Below are 27,345 nucleotides of genomic sequence, written 5' to 3'. Positions count from 1 at the left end.
AAAATACAGTGGAAGAGTTTAGCTGACGCGGTTAACGCAGTGGGGTCTGAACATCGCACTGTGAACCAATTAAAAAAAGAAATGGTCTGATGTAAAGGTGCAGTTTAAGGGGAGAACAGCGGCGCACCGTCAAAGTGTGGACTAAACAGGGGGGAACAGAGAATGCTGGACTAACATTCTAACAGTGCCATAGACTAAGGGTTGTATACATTTGCAAATGCTTATATATATTACCAATTATGTGATTTAGAACATATATGTGTCAATTAACCCATTTTATCATTTATAAAGGTCCCAATTTATATTAAGTGTTCTTAACTACTATGTACCCACATCAATAAAATAAATACAATGTACTTACTGTGTTTATAATGTATTTGTGAACACTTGTGGTGCTTTTGAGTTGGGATAGAGGTTGGGTTATGGACAGGTTTGGTGGTATGGGTAGGTTTAAGGGTGGGTAAAGGTGTAAGGGATGGTCAACAGTGTATTTACAAATGTAATTACAAAAGTTAATTACAGATGTAATTACATACATGTATTTAATCAAGCATAAGTACACAGTAAATGCATGTATTTACATAATAAGTACGTTGTAACTAACTATTAATTCCTGTGTAAGTACATATTAGTTAAGGCCACTTAATATAAAGTGGGACCGTTATAAATTTAAAGCAATGTGTTTCACATGTGTTGGTGCGATACTTTGCAGTGTGCAATTTAAAATAACTGCCTCTAGGAGTCGCCAATGGAAATAAAACAAACGTAGACAAGAAATACATGTACGCTAGACATGAAGTTGGCGCAGACCAACGAACATTCTCACATTAGTTTCATCGTTAGTAAATCCAAACGTGAGCGTGAAACCTGGCGTATGCAAAGTTTTTGTGCGTATGCAGCGTTGATACATGAGGCCCCTGTTCTGCCTCAAAGAGACTTTACTTTAAATCACGGTATGAAATTAAGAACACAAAAAAAAAAAAACAATAGTACCAACTATTATATAAAAACGTGACAGACATGTCTTTTATTTACATTATCCAAACATTCATTTAAATTCATTAAAAAGTAATTTATTTCCGTCAACCACTGTACAAAATAAACATCGAAGCGGGCCCCATAAATAAAAAACCCCAATGAGTTCTTATATAAACTCTTTTATGGGAAGCTTTATGATCCTGAGTTTGAGCTTTTTTTACAACAGGGGTCTCCAAACTCGGCCCTGGAGGGCCAGTGTCCTAGAGAGTTTAGCTCCAACCCTAATCAAACACACCTGAAGCAGCTTATCAAGCTCTTACTAGACATACTAGAAACTTCCTGGCAAGTGTGTTGAAGCAAGTTGGAGCTAAACTGTGCAGGACACCGGCCCTCCAGGGCCGAGTTTGGACATCCCTGTTTTACAACCTCTGATTTATCTTCCTTTTTTTATTACATTATTTGATTTCAGCCCTTACGCGACTCCCCCATTGGGCCTAGTCGTTTTTTTCCTCCCTCTTCCAGCAGTTGTGGTTTTTACACGTCGTTTTCTACGGGTAGTTGTGCTCTTGCCTTGTTTGGCCGTGCTGAACGTAATGCATTGAGAGTCCAGGAAGTCTAATAGTTTAGCAGCAGCTAACCTGATACCTGCAGCTCTCAAGCTGGCCCGCAGCTCCGCCAGTGGAAGAGGCTGGTACTGCAACACTCGGCTGTACAGCTCTGGATCGGACAGGATGAACTGACGGACTGCGAGGAGTTTGTCCTTCTCTCGCACGACAGCCTGAGACGCTGTGATGCCTTCAGTGTCCGAGTCTTCATCTTCAGACAGACACAGCTCTGGGTTCGACCTGGAATGAGCGAAAAAGTTAAAATCAAAATTATTGATTTTACTAAAATCTATTTTTGACAACCCTAATATAATTATGGTTACATAAACAGATTAGGGTTGTCAAAAGTTTCGATTTTGGTACCAAAATTAAAACTTGACAACCCTAATTAAATTGTTTATATCACCATATTATAGCCTATATATCACAGCCTTAACAGTGGTCATCAATAGCTATTGAGAGAGTGTTCTTAATTCAAATGAGTACAGCGTTGGGCCCAGAAACAGTATTTCATGTTACAATGTAACCAGCAGAAATGAGCCGTACCTCTCGGACTCTGCAGTGGAAGATGTGTTCGAGTTTTGAGATGCTGATAAAGTCTCTTCTTCTTCTCTTGGTGGTAGTTTGACAGGTGAGACAGCAGGGGGCGCTGTAGGTTGTTTAAAGGAGAGTGATTTTGAGCTGGAGGCTATTGGAGGCCGCCGCGGTCCAGAGGTCTCGTCCTCAGACTCAGAGCTCTGCAGCTGGTGGGTGTATTGATGGATCTCTTTCAGCTTCAGAACCATCTGCTTCTTAGGCAGAGGACGCACGCCAAACCTAGAAATCAAAGTTCCAGCTTCAGTTTACTAAATATTACACACCTATTACACAGCCTGATTGTTAGATGAATGTTTATTAATACTATGAGTCCTTAAAAAGAGGGGGGGGGGAGGATATAAATAGTAAATAAATAGTTTCATTTTGGTCTAGAATGTGACTAGTATTGAAAGTTAAAAAGGCAGTGCTTCCCACAGGTTTGAAATATACTTATGGTGGTAGCCGGATCGAAACACATCTTTTACCCACATCTTTTACAGTTGAAGTCAGAATTATTACTCCCCCTGTTTATTTGTTTCCCCAATTTCTGTTTAACAGAGAGGAGATTACTTCAACACATTTCTTATCATAATAGTTTTAATAACTAATTTCTTATAACTGATTTATTTTATCTTTGCCATGATGACAGTAAATAATATTTGACTAGATATTGTTCAAGACACTTCTGTACAGCTAAAAGTGACATTTAAAGGGTTAACTAGGTTAATAAGGTTAACTAGGCAGGTTAGGGTAATTAGGCAAGTTATTGTATAACGTTGGTTTGTTCTGTAGACTATCGAAAAAATATATAGCTTAAAGGGGCTAATAATTTTGACCTTAAAATTGTTTGAAATAATTGTAAAACTGCTTTTATTCTAGCCGAAATAAAACAAATAAGACTTTCTCCAGAAGAAAATAATATTATCAGACATATTGTGAAAATTTCCTTGCTGTGTTAAACATAATTTAGGAAATATTTAAAAAAAGAAATTAAAAGGAGGGCTAATAATTCTGATTTCAACTGTAAATGGTCAACTACATATGAAAACAAAAAGTAATGTGATTTTTAACCATATTTTTTATTTATTATGACAATGTTATACTCTTTTTCTTTTCAATGGGTAAGAGTTATTAAAAAGGCAGTTGAAATAAAAGAAATCCACTATTTGTGTTACTTTTAAGCTATTCAGTAGCCACGTGCACCCACTTACAGATACACAGGCTGCTCTCTCTCTCTCTAAAGTTACTTTATTGGCATGACATTTTGCATTGCTAAAGCATTTTAGATATGTATAAAGTATATGTAATATATTAACATCATTAAATTAAAACATACAGCAAATGAGAAATAAATAACAGAAAAAAAAAATCAATAAAACCGACATTATTGCTAAAAATTATAATGACAAGAATAAAAAGTGTAGATTATTTAAAGACAAATTAGTTGATCAACCATTTCTAATGGTGTATAAAATATTTTGCAGCAAGTATAGATGTTATTTTGTTCTCTCCGAGTACAAGGTCAAATAAATCAAGTTGAGTCGTTTACTAAATAATCATTTATTGTTTCTCTCGCGACTGTACTAGTGCAGTCAGCTGCGAAAAGGTTATGCAAAAACGCATAAAAATGACGGCAACTTTAGAAAGTGAAAGCAAAAGTTGCATCCCAGACATTTTAGGAGATTTAGAAACTACAGCCGGACGCATTGGTGCAAAAGGTACATCTCTGTGGGTCTGCAGACCATATTACCAGATAATCTAAGATCATTCACAAACTGCACTTAAGTGACCTGTTTAAATGTCAAGGCCAAAGTTATAGAAAAAAATCAACCTTTGTTTTCAACTTCGATATTTTCCCCATACATCCATTCTTGTTAGGTGCATTGTTAGACCCTTTCACACTTACAGACCTTTCCAGAAAGTTAACAGCAATTTTCCAGAAAGGGATCATGTGTGAACAGGCCCTTTTTGAAAACACTGGTAAATTCGTGCCGGCAATTTTCCGGAAAGTGAAGTTGTAACATTACCTTTAATTTGCCGAAATGCTGCTCTGTGTGAACGCAGAAGGGAACTTGCCAGAAAGAGTGCCTTCACATTTAAAACGTGCTGACGTGAGACTTCTACTCCAGCCAATCAGAACACTCAGTCGCATTCACATTTATGAAAATAAAAGCACTTGAATATTATTCCAGACATATTTAGCTGCTAGTTGTTAGTCAGATAACGTTTCTTTGATCCTTCCTAATTTCAACTGTGTAAAAAATTATCGATAAAATGCTTACAATAAACCAATGTTTGTTTACTTTCAAGCTCTGCTTCAGTTGCTTGACGTGTGTGCATGTTAAGCAGCCAGTGAGCTCCAGCACACACACATATTATGTACATCTCGACATGCGAAAGTGTTCCTCCACATGATTTCATCGAAGTTGTTCACAATACTTATCTATACACAGAATTTGTAATGTAGACAAATGTGTAAACATTTAGCTGCTGCTCCCACTTCTGTCTTTGGATGCTAAACTTTAAATAAAAGTGAAATCACAGGGCTGAAACTGCGGCTCATAGCAAAGAACGGTATTGTGCCTGTAGTCAACGCGAGAATCCTGCTCTGCACCACTCATATACTGTATTGGGTCGGCTGACTCGCCTGCTTTTCCACAAACACAGAACAATGTAAATCAGTGCATAACGAGACTGAGCATTTAAAATGACACAAACTAAAACCAAAACCAAAAGAGTACCGGTAGTAGAAATGAGACTTTTCTTACTTTCTTTTGTCCATTCTTTTTTGGGATGCATATTATTTTTCTATTTAGTTACTGATGACTTCTTTATAGCTTTCAGCCTTGAATTGAATGATTTATTTTCATGTTTTGTTTGTTTGTAGCAGAAATATAATTCATTAAATTGACATGCATATAAAAATAATAGTGCAAAATGGACTTTTCACAGCAATGCTTCATTTTTGTTTGATGCTAACCATAGATTTATTTTTCATAATGTAACAGTAGGGACTTTTTATAGCACTTAACTCACATTTAAGCACATTCAAGACAGCATGATAATGAAAAATATAAATCATTGTTAGTGTTATTGTCATCATCGTCAAAATTAATATTTAATAATTATTAGACATTCATTTTGGAATTTTTGCAAAAAAATCAATAAGTCATCACAGCATTAGTTGGATGTTTTTTTCTGTTTTTTTGTTAGTCCTAATTGATGTTGTTTTCAAATACAATGAATCCCTTAATGTACAATCAGCATTGGTGCTCATTTATTTTTGGTGGGTGTTCCTAATTTTTTTCTGGTGCTCCTAAATATTTGAAGTTGGGAGCACCGGTGCTACCAAGTAAAAAAAATAAAAAAATTTTTTAAAAATTTAAAAAAAGGGTCCTAAGGAGTCCAGAACCATCAATAAAGCACGACCACTTCTATGTTCACAAACACAAGCGCAGCCGTTAAGAGCTCATTTCAGGTTAATGATGTCAGAATTTACTGGTATTTTAGCATAGATGTGTGAATGGTCTTTTCTAAATTAATTGCAGAACGTCCTTGCCTTTGTAAACAGCACTTTTTTGAATATACGCCTAGAAATTACGCCTTGAATTAAAAGTCGTTCCAGAAATGCTCCAGATATTTACCAGTATCGCTGTGTGCATGTTCTCTTTATGCTCACCTGTTGAGTCTGTTTTTGAGTTCAGGTGTCTCCATATCAGAGAAGCCTGGCATGGGAGTGATGGGCACCAGTGGTCCATTATTCCTCTTTCTGGGCGCAACTGTGCAGAAAAGTAAAAGTTGATTTTACAGTTTTCTGAAATCTTTAAAAATACAGAATTAAGAGATCTGTGCAGCCGTGAAAGAACAAACAAGATTCAGGTAAATATAATTCAAATGTAGAACAAGTAGGACAACTTGTTTTACCTGGAGTCTTTAATTCGGCGACTCGCTTGTCAGAAGGAGCTGCTAGTCTCTGAGAAAGAGGAAGGGGCACCTCCTCCCCCTCTTCCTCCCAATCGTCCCACATATCAGGGTCAGGGAGGCTGGGATTGAATGAAGGTGGACTTGCATCAGGGGTTTTGTTATGAGCTCCAGATGCAACAGGAGATTTGATCTGTAGACTTGTCATTTGTCCTTTACTCTCGAGACCTGGTGAACTGAGTGTGCCTTCACTGCTGTCAAGTCTTAGACTAAAGTGAGGCTTCTGGCTCCCTATGCCTCCATCCAAACCCCAGGAGTCGTCAAACGCTATGGGAGGCTCATCCATCTGACAGAATGAACTGCCCGCCATCTCCACCACTTCTTCAACACTTTGATTAGGATTTTCTTCTTCCACTTTTTCTTCTATATTACATAACGAGTTGTCTGCAATATGCACCACTTCCTCGACACTTTGTTTTGGATTCTCTTCCCTAGCTCTTCTCCAAGGGTCATCCATGTCAGATAATGACTTTCGGGATATATCCACCACTTCTTCAACACTTTGATTTAGACTCTCTTCTCCCACTTTCATTTGTTCAATCCCATTATTCCCACTTTCTCTTGATCTTTCAGGACTACTCTCCTGATGGGATGGTTTAAAGCATTCATGCTGGCTCTTTTCAGGTGTTTTACAAGGGGAAGGAGAATTTAGTTGAAAAGATTCTACTTTCTTCTGACAGTTAAATGAACTAGAGAGGCCTCTGCTATCCCTGAGGGGAACCTCATATTCCCTATCCACTGGAGAGTCAAACAGGATCTTACGTTGTAAGGAACCAACTGAATGGACAGGAGTGCTACTTGAGGGTTGTGGGACACCCTGGGCTAGATGTCCCATGATGGTGCTAGCACGAGAGACATCAGAAACAACCTGAGACAATCTAAGATGTTGAAGTGGTCTCTGGAAACCTGGAGAGTGATCCATTTCAGTGCTAGTATGTTCTTTAGAGGAGCTCTGACCTGATTGGAGGAGTTCAGACAAGGGTGCTTGCTTCTCTTTAGAGCATTTGCTGCTTGAAGAAGCAAAGGTGGCAGGTTTCAAACTGTCCAACACAGAGGATGATGAAGAAGAAGATGAGGCAGAGCAAGGTTTGGGAAATAGTTGAGTTCGGCGCATAGTGACGCATGTCTGGGCAGAGCTACATCGTGTGGATGGTACCGGAGTAGCTGGAATCAGCCAGGAAACTTCAGCAGAGCCATCAAACACACTTTCATTTGCAACCCCAGGGCTACAGTGCTCTGAAGAGTCAGACTTGGTTTCTGTATCAATTGTCACCTGCTTTGAAGTGTTCACATGTTTACCAGCATGGCCTTGGGGTCCAGTTTCTGTGGGTTTAACTTGAAGAGCACAGCTTTTGACCATGTGAGGAGGCTCTGGTGGAGATTTAATAGGAGACTTAGGGGTTAAAGCACATTTAGTGGTACTAGTATTGTGTTTGCCATCCACATCCATTCCTTCATTAGAGTCATCTGAAAGTACAATGAGCTCAACTTGTTTACTATGTGATTTTGGAGGGGAAGGAGGGTCTTTTATTCCTGGGCAGCTTAGAATATCTTTTCTTAAGCATGTATCTTCATCCTTATATGGGACCGGAGACACACCAGGCATTGGAAAGGAAGTCTCACCTGACATACCTGAGCTTAGAGGAGGGCTTACTGACAGGTCAATCACCTCACTGACACATGAAGGGCGAAATGGGGCAGGTGTGTTTCGTTGTAGTGTGTGTGAAGCCTTGTAATGTTGTTTCTGAGAGCAGGATGCTGGTGCCTGTGACAGTTCCCTGTATTCCCCTATAGACTGGGAGAATAAACGGTCATAGCTCTTGTCAAGGCTGGCATCTGGGTCTTTGTTTTCATGTGTGCCGGCATCTAAATCTGGCATCAAACAAACTCTAGCAGTCTCCAGATTTGGGGTTTCTGTTGGACTTGTTACCATGGCAGACTCCGTCCCGTCCACGCCTCGACTGTTACTATGGCAACTGCCGGCAGACTTCTCTTGGAGGGATTCTGACTCGCCTTTTTCGATCTCTTCATCTTTCATCATTTCATTTCCAGGGGATGTATTTGCATCTCCCTCATCGTCCTCAGTCTCTGTCGCAGTTTCCAACATTGTCTCCGTCTTTCTTTGCGTCGCTGCAAACTCATAGATCTCATCTAGCTCTTCCTCGTCCACTCGGTCCTCTTTTTCTCCGTCTCTCTCTTGCACCTCTTCCATGACTCTCTTCTCTCCGGACGTCTCGTTAAACTCATTCTCCTCTTCACTGTCCTCATGCTGCCACATTGACTGGAGAAGCTCCAAGAAGTTGCTTTCTGCAAACTTATGCTCTTCTTGGTCCCTGAGATGAGGTTCAGGTGCTTGAAACATGCCTTTAGATGCGTTTTCATCTGTGCTTCCAGAATACTCTTCACACTGCTGCTGTAGCTCAGTTAAACCAAACCTGAAAATTATCACAAGATTTGCTACTGCGATCTCATTTTATACACAGAACTTAATCACACTATTGAAATTGTCATACTGACCTATCGGCAAGCTCCTGCACATGTGGTATCAGAGTGTGCGTCAGAGGACAGTGAGCTGTGTAAAGATACTGCAGGAAGGCCAACACTGCCTCACCCAACACATCACCAAACAGCACCCTCCGAGCAACAGGCAAACCTTCCTCCTGAACGCCAAAACCTGAATCGTGAACCTACGAACACAGTTTAGTTATTTGTCAGCACTCAGTTGATGCTGGTGGCATCGTTTTAAAAATGCACTAACCATGTTGGCCAGCAGGGGGCATCGTGTGTACAGCATAAACGAGTGTGCAAAAAAGACATCGCCACTGTCCACCTGCAACTGCACATCACTGAGTTGGGGGTTGTTCACCATACTGCTCAAATCTGAAGCTAGCTTTGAAATGTACACCTGAACAACAAACATGGCCAATGAAGAGTATTTCAACGAATGACTTTGCTCAATTTTCAATGCAGTTCAGTCCTAAGAGAAAGAAATTTTTACCGTTTTATCAGTCTTTCTGTCAGTTGCCTCTGGAGCAGATCCACTTGAGGGAAGTTCATTCAATGGATTGTCTTTATCTAAAGAATATGGGACAGCATAAGATCAATGTATTAAAAGAGTGTATTTTATGAAAGATTATTTAGATTATTACCTGATGTGCCCACTGCAGCTGTATATGCTGTATATCCATACTGAGTGAGGGTCATGCCTTCCTCTGCAAGCTCCATCAGGTCCTGCAGAGCTTGGGTGCCCGGCGTATCCGAGCAGGGGGTGAGAGGACGGGTAGTTCGATTCTGTGTCGGGCTCTGATCTGAAGGCTTGTCCTGAAGCAGACCTGGAGTACTTTTGACTGGTGTTGCTTCAAGAGGCTTGTCGTTTTCTTTCTAAAATAATAATGTACAGAAAATTAAATATGTTTTTCAAAACACAAAGAAACAATTGTAAAAAATAAAAAAATAAAAATGTAATTTTTTTTTTCTTTTACTATTATGGCGCTCCAAACCCCTAAGACTATTCATTTTTTGGAACACAAATCAGGATATTTTAGATAAAATCAGAGAGCTCTCTGACCCTCCATTGACAGCAACGGTCTCGACTCATTCATAAAGGTACCAAAAATATTGTTACAGCAGTTTCTCCAGTCATTTAATCTTAATTGAACTACGAGAATCTTACGAGAAAACACACACACACGCACTCACGCACGCACACACGCGCGCACACACACACACACACACACACACACACACACACACACACACACACACACACACACAATGAAATCTCTTACACCTGATTCACACAGAGCTTCAGAATCAAGGCTTGACAGAGAGTGTGTTTGAAGTTGGGACTGAAGCGAACATCATAGCAGCGTCAGCCGATAAAATTAATTCGCAATCGGCTACTGTCTGAGCTGGTATATTTGCATAAATAGATTTGATTGGCTGACACGTCTGTTGGTGCTTGAAAAGTTAAGAAATTCCAAATTCCACAGCAAACCACGCCGACTGATCCACAAAGTAGTCCAGCAACAACTGAAGTCACCCATGCAAAGTGAATGAGAAGCGTTGACGCTGACGTCCTGTGGGAATGGGGCATTAAAGTTTCTTCTCCACAGTGTCAGGTGAGGGCATGTTCCCTCAAATGAAATGACAGAAGATGAATAGACTTTTTGAACTCTTCTCATAACTTATACTCCCCCTAATGACTGCACTTTTAATATTTGCACATTTAAAATTGTACATATTCATTGCACTTTGTTGCACTAATTCATCTTGAATTGTATAAATCCAATATACATTTGTAATTATGTTCATATCTATCTGCATACTTCTGATTATTAATACCAACCTGTACATATATTCACCTATTATAAATCTCTGTTCATAGCTAAAACAACCCGTATATTATGTTCGTGATACATTTATCTGTAAATAATACTCATAGTTTTTCTATAATTACACTTTATAATTTATAACTATATCCAGCACTTGCTGCTATTGCACTCCTGGCTAGACCTAAACTTCATTTCGTTGCCTTGTACTTGTATATGTGTAAATGACAATAAAGTTGAATCTAATCTAAACTATGTTTTTTCCTCCCTTTCTGAGTTTTGAACATCTCAGTACCATTACTGTCTATGGAGGGTCAGAAAGCTCTCAGAACTCATCTAAATGATCTTAATTTGTGTTCGAAAGATAAAAGAAGGTCTTGGGGGATTTAAACCGACTTGAGGGTGAAAGAATTTTCTCTTTTTGGGTGAACTAACCCTTTAACTGAATTGTTATGATTTTGGATAAAACCCTAAGTCTCAGTTAAAACCATATTTCTTTTTCCCATGAAAGGTCTACTCAGTATATCAAGGTTGTTAAAGCTAACAAAAACCACTGAAGTGTAATAATATTTTGTTCACCTTAAATAAAATAAATGCCAACAGCAATTAGTTTAACTTAAAACCTAAATCAAAAACTGCAACAAAATTAATGAAAAGTGATGAAAATAAAACTGCAACAAAATTACTAAAATATTCAAATATAAAAATAAAAAAAATGTAATTTTTATCTACAATGCTTATGTTTTAATAAAATCTATAGTTTTTATATACAGTGGTCCGTCGCTATAACTCGATTTACTTTTCACATCCTCGCAGTTTCTCAGATTGTTTTCCATGTAATTTGGCATGCCTTTTTTCTACATCGCATTGTGTTCTGCCTTCTGACTGGCTGTAGCCCATTCTCTGTCAATCTCCTCCGTGCCGTGTCTCCTGTACAGTACAGAATGCTTTCAGCTTGCCAAATTGACATAAATCTTCGATCACTAGTAGTGTGACTGTGAAGTGCTGAACTGTATCGTGTCGACGAAACACTCTGCACCATTAAAGGCACCCGCAGCAGCACCCAAAACACAGAGAAAGACGCTTACCATCACACAAAAAGTTTAACTTCTGGAGATGCCAAAGGAAGGTAGAAGTTACACGGCTGTAGGGCACCATTACATAATAAATAAATGAAGATCAAATGGTTTTGATCTTTGATTTCATTCTATAACAGTATAACAATTCTATAACATTCATTTTTTTATGAAAGTTTGAACTTTGAGTGTTTAAAATAGAGAGAAAAGTGTGAAAATGTTCATGCCTGTCTGAGAAAAGTGCATAAAGTGTATAGTGAGGAGTTTTACAGCCTTAAAACATCTAGAATAATTATAAAAAATAAAGCTGACTACTTCGCAAATTTCGCCTATGGTGGGTTATTTTAAGAACATAACTCCAGCAATAAACGAGGGACCACTATATTTAAAATCATGCAGTTAAACTTTGAAAGACATTACCATAAAAATGTATATTATATTATATTATATCTTTATATTACATTTTATCATTATATAATATAATATAATATAATATTCCTGACATTTGTATATTTTTTAATAAAACCCCATTTTTGCATTAACTACATATTGATTAAACTATATTTACAATTTTTGATCTTTATGAACATTTTTTCTCACCACTGGTGCGACCCATGGCTGTATGAAGCTGCTCAACTCAGACGTGTAGAACTCTGAAACAGAGTTTTGTCGTCCTCTGTGAAGAGCGCTTTTGTCCCAGAGGGGTGCGTGAGGTTGAAGAGGGAGGCTGGAGGGGCTCAGGGTGGGTGTTGGAGGAGAAGGTGGTCTGGAGCAGAGCAGGAGAGATGAAACCCGCTCCTGTAGGCGGTTCAGTGCAATCTGAGGGTCCTGAATGAGGAGCAACGGCGGCTGGACAGGAGACGCTCCCTTCCTTCTCTTTCCACGACCCTTACCTGAATGAAAACAGGAATGATATGCTGTGTTTAATTTACAGTACAAATATGGTTTCAGGAAGCTTGTGTTTTGAGGATCGTTTGCACTTTCAGCCTTCATTCAGTCACCTATTTTTAGGTCCATTTGGGATTATTGCATAAAAATACTTTATGGAAACAACAAGATGCCCATTCATTTTGAAAACGACAAAAATAAATGTGCACAACTGAGTGAGATAAAACTATTGTCAGATAAAAAACTTGGAAAAACACTTACTGAAAAAATTCCAGCATGTGTTTCAGAAAAGTCAGAATTTCAGAAATGTGATTTTGTATTAACAGATAATGTGATGACAAAAATAGGTGCGATGGGACAATGTTAATGAAAAAAACAGTGAATCAACCACAATGTAAAACATCTGAATTGCTGTTTTGGTCATTCTAAAATCAAAAATCTTTGGTCATTCTAAAATCTAAAATTCTAAAACATGGAGTTTGCATGTTCTCCCTGTGTTCACGTGGGTTGATGAATGAATGAATGAATGATCACAGGAATTTGTGGAAATTGACATGAAGAGCTGAGTTGACCTGCTCCAGGTTTCCACTTTAGGACAGGAGCTGTGGCTGCAGGAGGGCTGGAGATCTGAGCCAGAATCTCCCTCTGCTCCTCCAGCTCTCGCTTTTTCTCCACCTCCTGCTCCAGCAGAGAGCGGGACAGAGCCAGCGCCATCATGGTGTCCTCATCCAACTTCTGCCCTTTCCTCCTGCTCTTCTTTTTCACAGGCACACCATCCCTCCTTACAGCACCACCCACTTGTTGCCTGAAGAAAGATTGAATTTATAAGTTGGTGAAGTCCAATTTTTATTTTACATATTTAGAAATTGACAAACACCTATATACAGTACTGTGCAAAAGTCCTAAGCCTTTTGACCTAAGACTTTTGCACAATATATAATCAATCCATCTCTTTTAATTAAAAACTAACAGAAAATTTAGGAAATACATAATAAACAACAGCACAACTTTTCCGCTTCCAGCAAAGGTCAATATTTAATGTGGCTGCCAATAGCACAAAGCACGGCTTGAACTGTTTTGTTTTAATTGTCCTGACATTTTCTGACATGTGTTGTGTAATATCAGGCTTCTTTTAGCACTTTCCAGAGTTCTTCTTTACATTTAGAATGTCTTTATCTTTTCTCTCCAGGTGATCTCATTCAGCCTCTTTAACATTCAGGTCTGGACCCTGTGGAGGCCGTTTCATGACTGTGTTTCATCTGCTGTTTTCTTTCTCCAAATATGAATTATGCTGGAAATGAAAACTATTACTACTGAAGCCTTTTCCAGAAAAAAAGACATAATGGCTTAAAAGCTCTCTGTTCTTTTCAACATTCACAATTCCATCAATTCAGACAATATTGCTAACAACACTGGTAGAAATGCAGCTCACAAAAGGACAAACACCCTCTCTCTCTAACACTCTTTTACATGTCTTAAACAACTTAACCAAAATAATTCAAACTCTAACCTAACCTAAATTCTATCCTAACAAATCATACATCCACTCACTTAAAGATAATTTATTTACCGTGTAAATCTTAATTTTACAAAAATTAATTTACAAAAAATTAGATGTAAAGGGTTACATATATCCATTATTATCCACATATCCACTAAATGTTAGCCTAAAGCTTTTGCACAGTACTGTTTGTATATATATATATATATATATATATATATATATATATATATATATATATATATATATATATATATATATATATATATATAAAAAGGTGAAAATGTGGACAGTGTTTGATTTACGTTTGGTCTGCGTTGCGGTCGCTCTCTGTCTCAGCCGCTTGTCTCCTCAAAGCCTGGAGAAGATCATTGGGCTTCACTCCCATATCAGATGAGCAGCGCTTTAGATGAGCAGAGCGGCTTTTTTCTGATTTAAAACTCTTTCCGCAGATGGGACACTCTGGGACCCGTGGTCTGGGCTGGGAATGATGGGATGTCGAGGGTGCGCTGCTCTCACTGGCATCAAGACATCTGAAAAAACCCAAGAGAAGAAAGAGAGGCCAAATGTGAAACTCATGTGTGTGAAATCATGGAAGTTGTGGTCTTAATTCCATCCTACTGGACTCTTGCAGAAATCTTGTTCACGGATGAGCTAAAGCATTCAACACTTATTATCATGGTAGTATGAAGCTGAGTAAAGGCTGCTGCACTGAGTGATCGTTGTGACCCACGGCGCCTTGCGCAAAGCCGTGCATTTATACTTCTGCATGCTGTTTGTGTTGCTCTGCAATAACACTTCCAAAACGCTAGCTAGCAGGGGGTTTAATGTTCCTCTGTATCGAGTTTAATTGTGGGGTTTTTGTTTTTTTCTTAACGCTACCGTAAAGTACAAGTAGTTGAAACTCGCTCATTCAGAGACCGGTGAATGTCTAACATCTTTAATCATAAGGTAAACACAAAACTACATTTTATACACTCATCACTGCTGCCAAACCAACCAATCACAGAGCTTGCACTATGCATTGTCACTACATGGTAGTGTTTCACCTGTTGATGTGCTGAGTGCGCAGCGAGGGGCTCATGGATGAAAGATCTTTTTGGCAGAGCTGACAGAAGAACAGTCCTCCATCTTCCACATCTCCAGCAGCCGCCCGAGCCTCTCGATCCAGCTCCTGCTGTAGCCGAAGAGCCAGAGCTTCATCGCCACTCACATCCTCTGAAAAACAACATGATGCACCTTTGACATTAAATTTGTCCCCAAAATGATTTGCCCTACATTCTCCCATAGTAATGGCAGCTAACCTGTTAAATACAATTTAGTTACTACATTTCAACAAACTTTATAAAACAGTATAAAACTTTACAATCAGATCAAAGGTCTCAAACTGGATTCCTGGAGGTCCGCAGCTCTGCACAGTTTTGCTCCAACCCTTATCAAACACAGCTGATCCAACTAATCAAGGTATACAAGACTACTCAAGTCTATTAAGCAGGTGTGAGTTGGAGGTGGTTGGAGTTAAACTATGCAAAGCTGTGACCCTCCAGGAATTGAGATTGAGACCAATGGATTATATAAATAAAGCTGCGGTCACACTACAGTTTGAGCTTGTGAAATTCTGTCATACGGCACTGCGAAAAGGGGCGGATTTAAACAAGATGATTGGCCATTAAAAAAAGCGAGTGATTGCTCCATATTTTAAATTCCTGTCCAGAGAGGTCATGTTGTGATCCTCGATTGGTCTCACGCAGTCAAGTGATGCGATTTCGCAGGTCAGAGTTCACCAAGCTTGCACTTTGCATCCCAGCGAACTGCAAAACTTGACACAAACTTGCGTTTCCAGTCTGCAGCTTCATACTGGTAAAACTTTAGTTTAAGTATCAGTTCCCACTGTTAACTATTGGCTTTTTACCTGTCTATTATTAAGATATTGGCTGTTTATTAGTACTTATAAAGTACATATTCTGCATGATCTTACTCTACTCAACTACTACGCAACTAATAACCAACAAATTTATAGTTTATGGAGTTAAGTGTTAGTTAATTGTTTGGTAATAGTAAGAATTGTAACTTTAAATAAAGTGTGACCAGTATATTTATTAACAAAGCTAAATTTCAAGGAACAATGATAACAATAACAACCCAAGGAATTAATAACTGGAAAAAATAAAATAAGAATATACTTAAAATACACTTACATTGCAGAGACAGATGACAACACATAGTTGTATACGACAAAATTACTTTCAAAATAAACATATATTTATTATTGATATTCATGCAAACTAATAAAAATAACAGCCATTAGGGCTGCACAAAATATAGTTTCAGCATCAATATTGCAATGTGCACATGCAATGTTGAGTCTGTATTATAGTTGACCATGAGCTATATCATGTATATCTATTATATATGTATATCAATTACATATTTATAAGGAATTTATATGATTTGGGAAATCTTACCTATAGTTTTTCTCTTAGTTCCTCTTAGTTTTGTCCAAATCTACATTTCAAAACAAGATTTGTTGGTAACACTTTAGCTACACACTATGAACCATTAAAGCATTAGAACAAAAATGATTCTTTATCTGTTAGGCATTAACTCTAGATTAATAAATGTTAGTCAGCAGATTATAACTGCAGCTACAATCGCTGTACTCTTAACTTATATACACATGTGCAATGTTCATATTCATTTTTCTTTTCTTAATTAAGTATTGCATCATTTATGATTAATAAACTTTTCAAAATTAACATTTATGATTATTATTCAGGCATATATTATTAGTTTATTCGTTTTTTTAATAAATGCTTTATTAACTCAACTTCATTCAGTTTGGTGGCCTAAAGTGAGGACTATTTATGCTTTAATAATCCATTATAAATGACAAAAAGGCTCAGTTACATTCTAAACAGGGGGGAAAAAGAAAATAAACGACTTTATCAAGTTCTATTAGTTTCAAGACACACAAATAAAACTGTATATTAAAAAATATATATATTTGCAATCTTATCTAAAATAAAATTACTGTGCAGTTTAAGCTTTGCTAAATAACATTGAAATGCTGTATCATAATATATTGTTAATCTATTATATTGTTGTTGTTTTATCCGGTTCTATGTTGTATTTTGACACTCCTGTTATTCAGCAAAGTTTAAACTTTACAGTAATTTTATTTTTTAGATAAGATTGTAAAGATGTACTGTTCATTTGATACTAAACCTTTCATTTTTATTTACAAGGGATTTATAAAGCATAAATAGTTCTCACTTTAGATTTAGATCACACAACTCCATGAAGTTGAGTTAATAAAGCATTTGTTACCATAAAAAGTGACTATTGCATGACTGAATAATAACAAGATATATAAATATTCATTTAAATAGTTTATTAATCATTTACTAACTCAGTCTGAATGATCTTAAAAACCATCAACTACTCTTAAATACAAATGGTTTGTAAATTATGCGATACTGAATTTAGACATGAAAAATCAACCAGTCACAAATTATGAAGGTACAATTATTAAGAAAATTATAAATGTGCTCATGAGTCAAGAATAGAGCATGTTTATCTGCAGTTATTAACTGATTACTGATATCAATTAATGTAGAGTTAATGCTTAACAAATAATGAATTTACTATATGCTAATGCTTAAGTGATTCATAGTGTGTAATTATTATTTTTTTTACTGACCCCACTGACAGATAATTTAACTTTTTCTGGAGTTGAAAACAAAACAATATTTTCACTTGATTAATAATTTTTTGATATTTGAAGTAGAAACGAGACAAAGCAATGTAAGAAAAGCATTTATCTGTATTGCGATTATTCAATTTCTGTACCTGAATAATACACTTAAGACAAACTAGCATCAAACTATCTTATGAGACTCTTCATATCACAATATTTATTGCAGAAAAGTAAAATAATGCAATTTTAGATTTTTTCCAATATCATGCAGCCCTAATAGCCATGTTTTGTAAAATCTGTCCAATTATGGAGTCTAAATATGAATTCATACCTGTGAAGAGTTTCACTAACACAAATTGTGTGATGACGTGAGGTTAAATTAAAAACTGAATGATTTATTTAACTGATTTTAATGTATGGCAGTATAACAATTTATTATTACTTAATTTAACAAATAATTTCAATAAAAACACTTATTATAAAGCCATTCTTTTGCAACAAAACATAAACAATTAATACTATTAAATTTCATACAAGTTAAGAAATAACTCACTGATTCAGCTGAAATTTTAACAGATGTCCTTTGCTTTAGGACTTTACGGATGTACTTTTTTTTTTTTTTTTACATAAATGTAGTATAACTGTTGTATGTCAGATGAATGTAAATAAGCTATGCTATATAAATCTATCTGATAGTCAGGCCTTAAATACCTATCAAGAGCAGTGCATCTAATTAATTTATTATATATATATATATATATATATATATATATATATATATATATATATATATATATATATATATATATATATATATTTTTTTTTTTTTTTTTTTTTTTTTTTTTTTTAAAGACAAAATGTATAATGTATACCAGGGGTGGCCAACCCTGTTCCTGGAGAGCCACCTTCCTGCAGATTTCAGTTACAACCCATATCAAACACACCTGCCTGTAAGTATCACATGGTGTTCAGGTCCTAATTAATTGGTTCAGGTGTGTTTGATATGGGTTGCTTGCAACTGAAATCTGCAGCAAGGTGGCTCTCCAGGAACAGGGTTGGCCACACTTAATGTATATTTTGCTAGGGCTCATTGTTATTCTGTAAGAAAGCATTTAATCTGTGCAAGTTAATCCACTGAAACTACACGTTTGTAATCTTCAATCAAAATCTGAACAGCTATTAAAACATTAGACATGATCAAAACCTTTAACTTCATTACTTCTGATCTGCACTACCTTGTGTAATGTCGAAAAAGTTAATCTCTTTATTAAAGTTAAAGTGATAGTTCACCCAAAACTCTAAATTCTGTCATTATTCACTCACCTTTCCTTATTCCAAACCTGTTTGACTAACTTTCTTCTGTTGATAAGAAAAGAAGATATTTTGAAGAACGCTGAGAATCTGTAACCATTAACTTCCATAGTGTTAGTTTTTCCTAATATGCAAGTAAATGGTTACATGTTTCCAACATTCTTCAAAATATCTTCTTTTGTGTTTAACAGAAAAAGGAAACACATAAAGATTTAAAACCACTTGTAAACTTTGAGTAAACTTTAGTTTTTTTTTTGGTGAACTCTCCCTTTAAGATTAAGACTGACTGGTCACCATACCTGTGTGCTGGACCCCATCAGGAGCGTCACAGTTCCCATCTGTCTCTGCATGTAAAAGTCTCTCTGGACTGGCTCTCTTAAACTGCTGCATTCTCCGGATCACAGCATCTTTCACCTTCCCCGTGGCAGACACACCAGAGTCAGCCTGAGGAGCACCAGCAGACACCGCAGTCTGACTCCTGCCGTTCAGCTGAGTCTTCACCGCATCTTTAGTCCTCTTTCTTCTCTTAGGTGGGTTTCTTCCAGATGACGGAGAGGATGGTTCTTCATCCTTGGTTGCTGATCGTTTCTCATCTCCAGATTCTGCTGGTCCTTTCCTTCGTACCCTTTTGAGGAGCCGCGAGCAGAGGTCTTTGAAGTCCTGGTCCGAGTCGTCCATGATAAGCTACTACATGCATGATCTGTCAAATGTGTAAAAGGGATAGTTCACTTAAAAATTTAAACTTACTTACAATTTCCTCAACCTCAAGTGGTTATAAACCTTTACGGCCACACTTTATTTTGATGGTCCATTTGTTGACTTTTAGTTACATTGCATCTACATGCCAACTAATTCTCATTAGATTAAAAGCAGACTGTTAGGTTGGAGTTAGTGTAAGTTGACATGTACTTGCAAAGTTTCTTATAGACAGTTAAATGTCTGTTGAAGGAGCAGTATCAACAGATATCAAGCAGACAGTCTACTAATACTCAAATGAAAAGTGAGTATTTATTTTGACCATCAAAATAAAGTGTTACACTTCATTAGTTTATTCTGCTGATCACATATATACATATATATATATATATATATATATATATATATATATATATATATATATATATATATATATATATATATTGAAGAATGTTGGGACACCTGTAACCATTTACTTACACAGTAGGATAAAGAAATTACGTTACTGGTGTTTAACAGAAGAAACTCATAGCTTTTAAATAACGACATCTTTTTTGTTTTCGGATAAACTATCCCATTACGTTAACTATTACGTGAATTATTTTACGAATGACATACATTAAGAGTATCTTCTAAAAACAACATGTGCATCAAGACCAAGGAGAGTTGTAGGTAAAGAAATACATATTTACAGTACATTACCTTTGTTTACATTTTACTGTCCACTATTCGAACGGAATTATGTCGGTTGACGTACATTTAACGCAATTTACTTGATAACAACTTAAATATAGACCATTATTAAGGCGAACGTCATGTTATGTATTTAACATGAATAATTGTATGCTAAAAAACAACGATTTTTACATTAAAATGTGCCGCAGCTACGGATAACGTTCAAACTGCAGTGCCGCAGCCGCCCGCCGCCGTCTACTTCCTGTGACGTCTGTGTACGCGTTGACGTAAGGGCCGCGTCTGTTGCGAAACATCTCCGAGTCATGTGGTATAACTTATAAAACGAAGTTGCTAAAAAGATGATACGCACTTAAAAAACGTAGTAAATAACTAGAGTTTCCTTCTAATATATGATGTATTAATATATATAACATTTATATTTTATTCAAAGTAACATATTACAATACGGGCGCATTAGCAAACAATATTAATGTATTAGTGGGCATAAACAATGTGTTTTACATCGTGTTTATATTTTTAAAAATGGTTCATTGCGCTCATGTTAGTTTTATTTGAACATTACCACATGACCGTAGTCGGGGGTGGTTCGAACGTAACATGAGGGCAAGTCAAAACAGTTATAATAATAACTTATTATTATTATTATTATTATTAATAATAATAATAATAATGTGTCTTTTATCTTTGTTAGTAGCTTTTTTACGGTGGTAATTGCCCTCTAATATTCAAGTGCTCTGCTGTAAGTAAATTTGTCTTTTTATTTAGCTTAAATCAGTGGTTCTCAAACTTTTTTCATCAAGTACCACCTCAGAAAAAATTGTCTCTTCAAGTCCCACCAAAATGAGCAGTATTGAAATACAGGAGCGTGGTTGGCCCAGTTAAGCAGCTACAACTATACACAGTTAAATTACCTCAGAAATACAGGCTATATGTAATTTATGACATATTATATACATAATTTTTGATAAATTTTTAAATGTGTGTAGCATTTACATGACATATTTCATTTCTCCACGTACCACTAGTGGTACACGTAACACAGTTTAAGAACCACTGGCTTAGATAATAGCTTCTTAAATAATATTGCAGGATTTTGTATTAGATGGCAAACAATTGGAAATGGTTTAACTTGTCAGTTAAGTACATACAGTGCATATCTTCATAGCCAGATTCTTGCAGCAGATTACACCCAAAAGTCAATCCGCTTTTGAGAAATAAAGTGTAGGACAGGTTGATTTACTGCAATTAAATGATTATTTAAAGTAGGGTTGGGCCGATAAACAATATTATATCGAATAGCAATCAAATTTGTCAGTAATAATAAGCTCTGGACCTTTTCACTCTATATCGATCTAAGAGCCAATTACACAGCATCGATATGCATCAATGTGCATCAAAAGGATCTAAAAGTGTGTTGAGATTAGAGATGTATCGAATTTACAGCCAAAAATATGTTATGGCATTTAACGGACCCTCTCATTTTTGTGGCCTCCGTCATTGTTGGGGTACTCTTTTAAATCTGGAAGCACTAATAACTTATATAGAAATACATATCGTCATTGTTCAATATAGAAATCAATTTTTGGATTTTTGCCAGCCCTAATTTCAAGCCACTAAGTGGAAAATGTAGGCCTATATTCAGTAAGCAAAAAAGAGGTCAGTCTTTTAAATTAAACTCACTTAAGTCTTTTGTATTCAATTTATTAAATGCTCTCACATTGGAGGTTTCAGAGTGGTGAAGAAAACGTTTGAACTTGTAATTTAAAGGGGAAATGAAGCACTTAGTCAAGTTTACCTTATTTTGTACATTGGATTCCACTTTAATGAAAATATATTAAACAAACTTGATTAATATAACCATTTAGCAGAAAATTGCATGTTTTACTATAGATTTTAGAACTAGGCCACAGCCATCTTGGAATGTCGCTGTGTCTGACGTCATAGGGTTAATTGAGTTTTCACCACTGAACAGAAACAATGGAAGTAAAGGAGACTAAAGCCTAATTTAAACCAATTTGTGAAGTTGTGAACGTGGAGCTCCTGAAAATACAAGCATCAGATGTGTGTCTAATATAAAAGTATAGATATTTGTTCTATTTTTATTTTTTCCCCTTTTAATTACCGATGTGCTTTGATTCACTCTGTATTATGCTGCCTGACTGCCTGTCTGGGTTTCCACCATGATTGTAATAGACTAAACACAGAGACTGGACAGCTTAATTTAACCCAATGCATGAAGTTGTGGACGAGCATCACAGAGCTGCAACAAATACAACAAATACAAGCATTTAAGTGTCTTGAGTTGTGTCTTTTTCTTTTGTTAATACTGTTCGTTTGATGCGCTGTGATCCTCTCGCGCTGCTCCAGCTCTGCCTGATGAGGGAATTTACATTTAGACTAATGCAACGATTAAAATCATACATCACTTCACACTTTACTAAGTCACATCTGTGTGTATTATGTCAAGACATATTCCCTTATCAGGTCAATCAACTTGATCTCTTAACATGTATGAAGGATAAAAACCTGCCATAAAAACACTGCGCTGATCTTAGTTTGGCTTGAAGACGAGCAGAGGTGAGGGGGCATAGCACCAAATTCTGGGCCCTGTACCCTCTCAATGTCAGTGGGCCCCCTACACATTTTTTTTAATTATTTGAATATAAACATGCACAAATAGTGTTTTAATCTATAATCAAATCAGATTATAATAATGACTGGTTCTTTCATTCACCACCAAATTGATGCATTTGGCCTACTCAAATACCTTTAAACCGTAGGCTACATCGGGTTTGTGTACTGACATTTTGATCCATGATACTGATGCAAGTTTTGATTTAAAAACATTTATTTTTGAACAGGAGAACACAAGACAACTGTAATCTCAGAAACAAATCAAATAAGCTAAGCCTGCCATAATACAAATCGTCAACTATTAAAAAATAAATAAAAGTCAAATGAGATGTAATCTACATCCCAGTGAATCCCCACTGACGAGTCTTTTGACGTCTGCATTCACATCTGCAAGACATCTACAAGACGTTTCCTATCAGATGTGAAATAGACTTCTATTAGAAATCTTTAAGATGTTTGCGATTCAGAATGTGTGTAAAACTGACATCATACAGACGTCTGCCAGACGTTTGTATACAGCAGGTGCTTTCCAGATCAAGAGATCTTTAACAGACATCTTGCAGACGTATACAGACACAAAATATCTAATACAATGGCATTTCAACCTTTATACCATTAAAAGGGATAAATCAAGTATATAATTTCTTATATTAGTATTACTTAATTGTTTAGATTTTTAAAAGGCACATTAACTTCTTTCACATTTTCACATGGATCGATAATTGCAATAATTTGACCATAAACATGACCATAAAATTATTGGAAATAAAAATTCATTCTCTGTCACAAGGGGGCGCTTTAGGAGCGCTAAAATATTACGGTATGTTATCAATATGTTATCAATATATTTTGAAATAAATAATGACATTGACATCAATTGGAGGGGCCAACTAATTCGAAGTAGGCTACAAAAAAAATAAATAAATAAATAATTGGTGGGATTTCAAAGGGCCCTCTCCCTAGACGGGGCCCTGGGTAGTCAGGTCCACTTTTCCCCCCACTACCACGCCCATGTGAGGGGCTGTAGCAGTAAAAAGTGAAAGTACCCGTCCCCGTTACGTCAGTAGTGATTCACTCTCTGTATTATGCTGTCTGACTGCCTGGAGTTTCAACTAGGTTCGGAGGTGACATAATGGGGGCGGGTACAATTTGACATTGCAATATTGTGGCATTGAGATAAATTGTTGAGATAACTGAGCCAGGTTTCTCTCGAGGTTTTTTTCCTTCACTTTCGTCAATCGCTGAACTAAAATGAACTTCAACTCTGAAAACTGAACGGACACAGTTTCAATTTACTAGAACTTCTATGTTAAGCTGCTTTGACACAATCTACATTGTGCAAGTGCTAAAAAAATAAAGATGAATTGAATAAATTGCTTAATAAGCTGCATAAATGATGGTGTGTCCCATGTGTGTGTTGGTTTTGTTTCAGAGAAAAACAATGAAGTATACACATGAACAAATCAATAAAAATGTTTTATTTCTGGTTTGATATGCTAGATGGACATCCAGAATCAAACCAAATGGAAACTGTCAATGGCAGAAACCTCTGGGGAGGCCATGACAGACCACAGAGTCTTTTCCAGCTGTGGCAGGAATCACTGACGATGAGGGCCACTGAGGAAGCAACTGGAACTACACTCATGGCTTGTATGGTGGCAGAGTATGGGACATCTGACCTGGTGGATGTGGAGACAGACAGCTGTGGCATTTGGACAGCTGTGACTGGTTCATCAGGAGAGGATTGGCTACAAAGATGCAACCGCAAGACGCTAGGCTGCATAAGAGACAGCAATTTGGGAGATGCTGCTCTAGGCTCTTTCACCCCGCAAGACGCCAAGGTGAGAGACGTGTATGGAAGTGTCTTGCTTGTAGCCCGCAAGACGCTAAGCTGAATGAGACACTAACTGGCCAGGCCTTAAATGTAGACCTGAAACAAACAAAAAAAGAACAGATTTGTTTTAGCAGTTTGAGAAAATAAATGCTGCTTAGTTCATCTCAGATTCACTACCTTAAACCAGTTATGGGAAAGGATTTGACTCAGGCTGATTCGCTCGCTATAATGGGGGTTGAGGAGCTCCCGTAGCAGACCGCAGCAATCTGAACAGGAAGATGGGAGAGACATTTCAATAATACTGTATTTAGTTTATGTATGATTCTGAAATGATTCTTATGTGACGTGTCTTACCTTTTGACCGGCTGGGTTGAATATAAGTATACCGCTTGTATTTCAGTTGAAAGATGTCATAGTGTGTAGGGAAGTGGCCACAGAGGAGGGCGAACATCACCATCCCTAAAGAAAAGACGGTCGCTGGCTTGCCATAGTACTTCCCCTTGAGTTTATACTCAGGAGGGGCGTACGCATCAGTGCCTGAAGGAAAGACATTTTGTTTGATGTGTAAGTATGCATTAGCACAGCATATACTTTTTGTTCTATTAGCATAGAAGAAATTAATGATATAAAACATACCGTCATATGTCTTGTAAGAAGACTTTTTCAGAATGTCCGCGCATCCAAAGTCAATAAGTTTGACCTCAGATGTTTCCTTGTTTATTAGAAGGTTCTCCAGTTTGACGTCACGGTGGAAGACTCCCCTCTGGCAACACAGGTCAGCAGCATGTATTGCTTGCTCCATGATGTGACGTGTTGTGTTTTCATCCAGGGTTCCACCGCGATGGTACAGGAACTCTTCAAGGTTTTCGCAAGGAGATGGACATTCAAGAATCAAGACATAATGGTCTTCATGGTCCTGCCAGTCTAAAAGCTTTATGATGTGGGGATCGCTGGGCCCTTTATTAGCCAGGATGGTGAGAGCGATCTCCTTTGGCAGGGGGTTTGGATGATCAGGCTGGAGGATGGAAATGGGTTATAATTGTTAGAGAGATGTGGGTTCCCTGTGAATGATGCTAATGTGACATATTTGATGTGTTTTGTACAGTGCATTGTACTTACAATAGATATACATTCCGTATCCTGGCCCTTGGTAACGTATTTCACAGCCACCTGATGAACAACACAAGAAAATGAACTTAGGGTATGCTAAGCTGGCTTAGAGTAGAGGATAAAGATATGACAGAGCAAACATTTAAATGCTTGATAATGTGTTATTTATATGTACTTACCTTAAGACCATCCTCCAAACGCTTCCCTTCATATACTACACCAAATCCACCTTTCCCCAGCTTATCACCAATGGTGTAATGGCTGAAGATGTAGTCTATCGAGAGAGAAAATAACATAACAAATGTTGAACAATTAATACGAGATAATCGTTTTGAATCCTGGAATACAAGGAGACTATAGTAGTCAACATTTGAAGTGGTTCTAACCTAATATTAATGTCTTATGATGTTGTGTGCCTGCTGGGCAAGAACTAAATGCACTACAGAATATTATGTTTCCACACACATGCACAAATTACATGTAAACACATCAGCTTTTCACAGAGTACTACTCACTACTCTTAAGTATTTTTAAAATGGCTACTTTTTACTCATACTTTGAGTAATATTTACAACAGATACTTTTACTCTGCTTGCACTACATTTTTAGGCAAGTAATGGTACCTTTACTGCTCAAAACAGTAAATTTAACAGCATAAAATAAAGATGTAATTATGGCCGTGATGCAAATTTTTGTATTAACTGGAATTGAATTTTGTACGGATGTATAATTTTGGTATAGGGAAAACCTAAGTGATTTAAGTTCAGCTGTTGTAAAATACAGCAGACCTATTTATAACATGTTTGTGTCACTTACCATCACTACTTTTTCTTGCCCATGCCACCTTCATTTGCTCTCCCTCATTGCACTGCTGGCATGAAGGGCTCTCAGGAAGGGGCTTTTTGGCAGGGGTTAAGATGGATATCAGCCTCCTCCACCATTTCCCCCTCTTTCTTTTCTCCTGCACTCTAGATGCCTCCTCCAACTCCCTGTCTCCTCTTTCCTCACCTCCCTCTCCTCCTCCTTTCTCCTCCAATTCCTCTCCTCCACAAACTCCTCTCCTGTCTCCACCTCCTCTCTCAGCACGAACAGGGGTTTCATCGCAAGGATGAAGATGTTGAACCGCCCTGTTTGTGCCGGGTTGATGGGGTATACTTAGATGTTTATCGTACACCCCATCGTCCGTTATCGGAGTAACTTTTGAATATCGATGTCCCATCACTGTGAAAATACGCAAACGCTAACACCACCAACAACAACCAACAAAGAATTTAGAATTCCACGCGCACTAATAGACTCCGCGCGTTCCATTCGAATGTTCTATTTGATCACGTCATGGAGCCACACAGCGGCCTTGAGCGTCTCACTGCTGTTTAAAAAACTCCTTCACAGTCGCCTTATTAAAACACATATTATCCACATCAACACATA

At 37.2% G+C, this 27,345-nt stretch overlaps 2 protein-coding genes and 1 long non-coding RNA gene across 7 annotated transcripts; 1 reads left to right on the top strand and 2 right to left on the bottom strand.

The window, feature by feature from the left end:
* Positions 1-999: 999 nt before the first annotated feature.
* slx4 (SLX4 structure-specific endonuclease subunit homolog (S. cerevisiae)) lies at positions 1,000-20,580 on the bottom strand. 5 transcript variants are annotated; one of them, XR_015522058.1, is made up of 15 exons: positions 20,343-20,580; positions 19,244-19,644; positions 14,986-15,154; positions 14,242-14,469; positions 13,008-13,240; positions 12,148-12,440; positions 9,290-9,521; positions 9,139-9,215; positions 8,899-9,045; positions 8,658-8,827; positions 6,084-8,575; positions 5,839-5,938; positions 2,130-2,399; positions 1,378-1,823; positions 1,000-1,222 (listed from the first exon to the last, which is right to left on the bottom strand). XR_015522058.1 is itself a non-coding variant. In XM_087304415.1 (14 exons), the coding sequence occupies exons 2-14, from the start codon at positions 19,620-19,622 to the stop codon at positions 1,451-1,453; spliced, it is 5,163 nt and encodes a 1,720-aa protein (XP_087160541.1). In that variant the 5' UTR covers positions 19,623-19,644; positions 20,343-20,580; the 3' UTR covers positions 1,000-1,450. The 5 variants fall into 5 exon arrangements, 3 of the variants coding, with proteins under 3 accessions (XP_087160541.1, XP_087160542.1, XP_087160543.1); XR_015522059.1 differs by having other exon boundaries at positions 1,389-1,823; XM_087304415.1 differs by having other exon boundaries at positions 1,000-1,823.
* On the top strand, positions 20,145-27,345 carry LOC147838539 (uncharacterized). The gene is made up of 4 exons (XR_015522167.1): positions 20,145-20,312; positions 24,471-24,811; positions 25,205-25,368; positions 25,529-27,345. It is a non-coding gene; the product is annotated as an uncharacterized LOC147838539 (long non-coding RNA).
* Positions 24,420-27,317, bottom strand: LOC108181140 (serine/threonine-protein kinase pim-2). Its single transcript, XM_087304455.1, has 7 exons — positions 26,731-27,317; positions 26,094-26,188; positions 25,924-25,974; positions 25,441-25,819; positions 25,159-25,341; positions 24,982-25,070; positions 24,420-24,900 (listed from the first exon to the last, which is right to left on the bottom strand). The coding sequence occupies exons 1-7, from the start codon at positions 27,131-27,133 to the stop codon at positions 24,889-24,891; spliced, it is 1,212 nt and encodes a 403-aa protein (XP_087160581.1). The 5' UTR covers positions 27,134-27,317; the 3' UTR covers positions 24,420-24,888.

This window comes from Danio rerio, chromosome 22, assembly GCF_052040795.2.
Source record: "Danio rerio strain M-AB ecotype USA chromosome 22, GRCz13ab, whole genome shotgun sequence".
Taxonomy (NCBI): domain Eukaryota; kingdom Metazoa; phylum Chordata; class Actinopteri; order Cypriniformes; family Danionidae; genus Danio; species Danio rerio.
This window is presented reverse-complemented; position numbering and strand designations above follow the sequence as displayed.

Excerpts from the sequence above, each read along its gene's own strand:
- slx4 (XM_087304415.1), bottom strand. The coding sequence starts at position 19,622 with ATGGACGACTCGGACCAGGACTTCAAAGACCTCTGCTCGCGGCTCCTC. Across the intron at positions 12,441-13,007 it reads AAAGTGGAAACCTGGAGCAG|GTAAGGGTCGTGGAAAGAGA; the intron begins GTCAACTCAGCT and ends GTTTTCATTCAG. Across the intron at positions 9,216-9,289 it reads AGCTGCAGTGGGCACATCAG|ATAAAGACAATCCATTGAAT; the intron begins GTAATAATCTAA and ends CATATTCTTTAG.
- LOC108181140 (XM_087304455.1), bottom strand. The coding sequence starts at position 27,133 with ATGGGACATCGATATTCAAAAGTTACTCCGATAACGGACGATGGGGTG. Across the intron at positions 25,975-26,093 it reads GTTTGGAGGATGGTCTTAAG|GTGGCTGTGAAATACGTTAC; the intron begins GTAAGTACATAT and ends GTTGTTCATCAG. Across the intron at positions 25,071-25,158 it reads TCAACCCAGCCGGTCAAAAG|ATTGCTGCGGTCTGCTACGG; the intron begins GTAAGACACGTC and ends CTTCCTGTTCAG.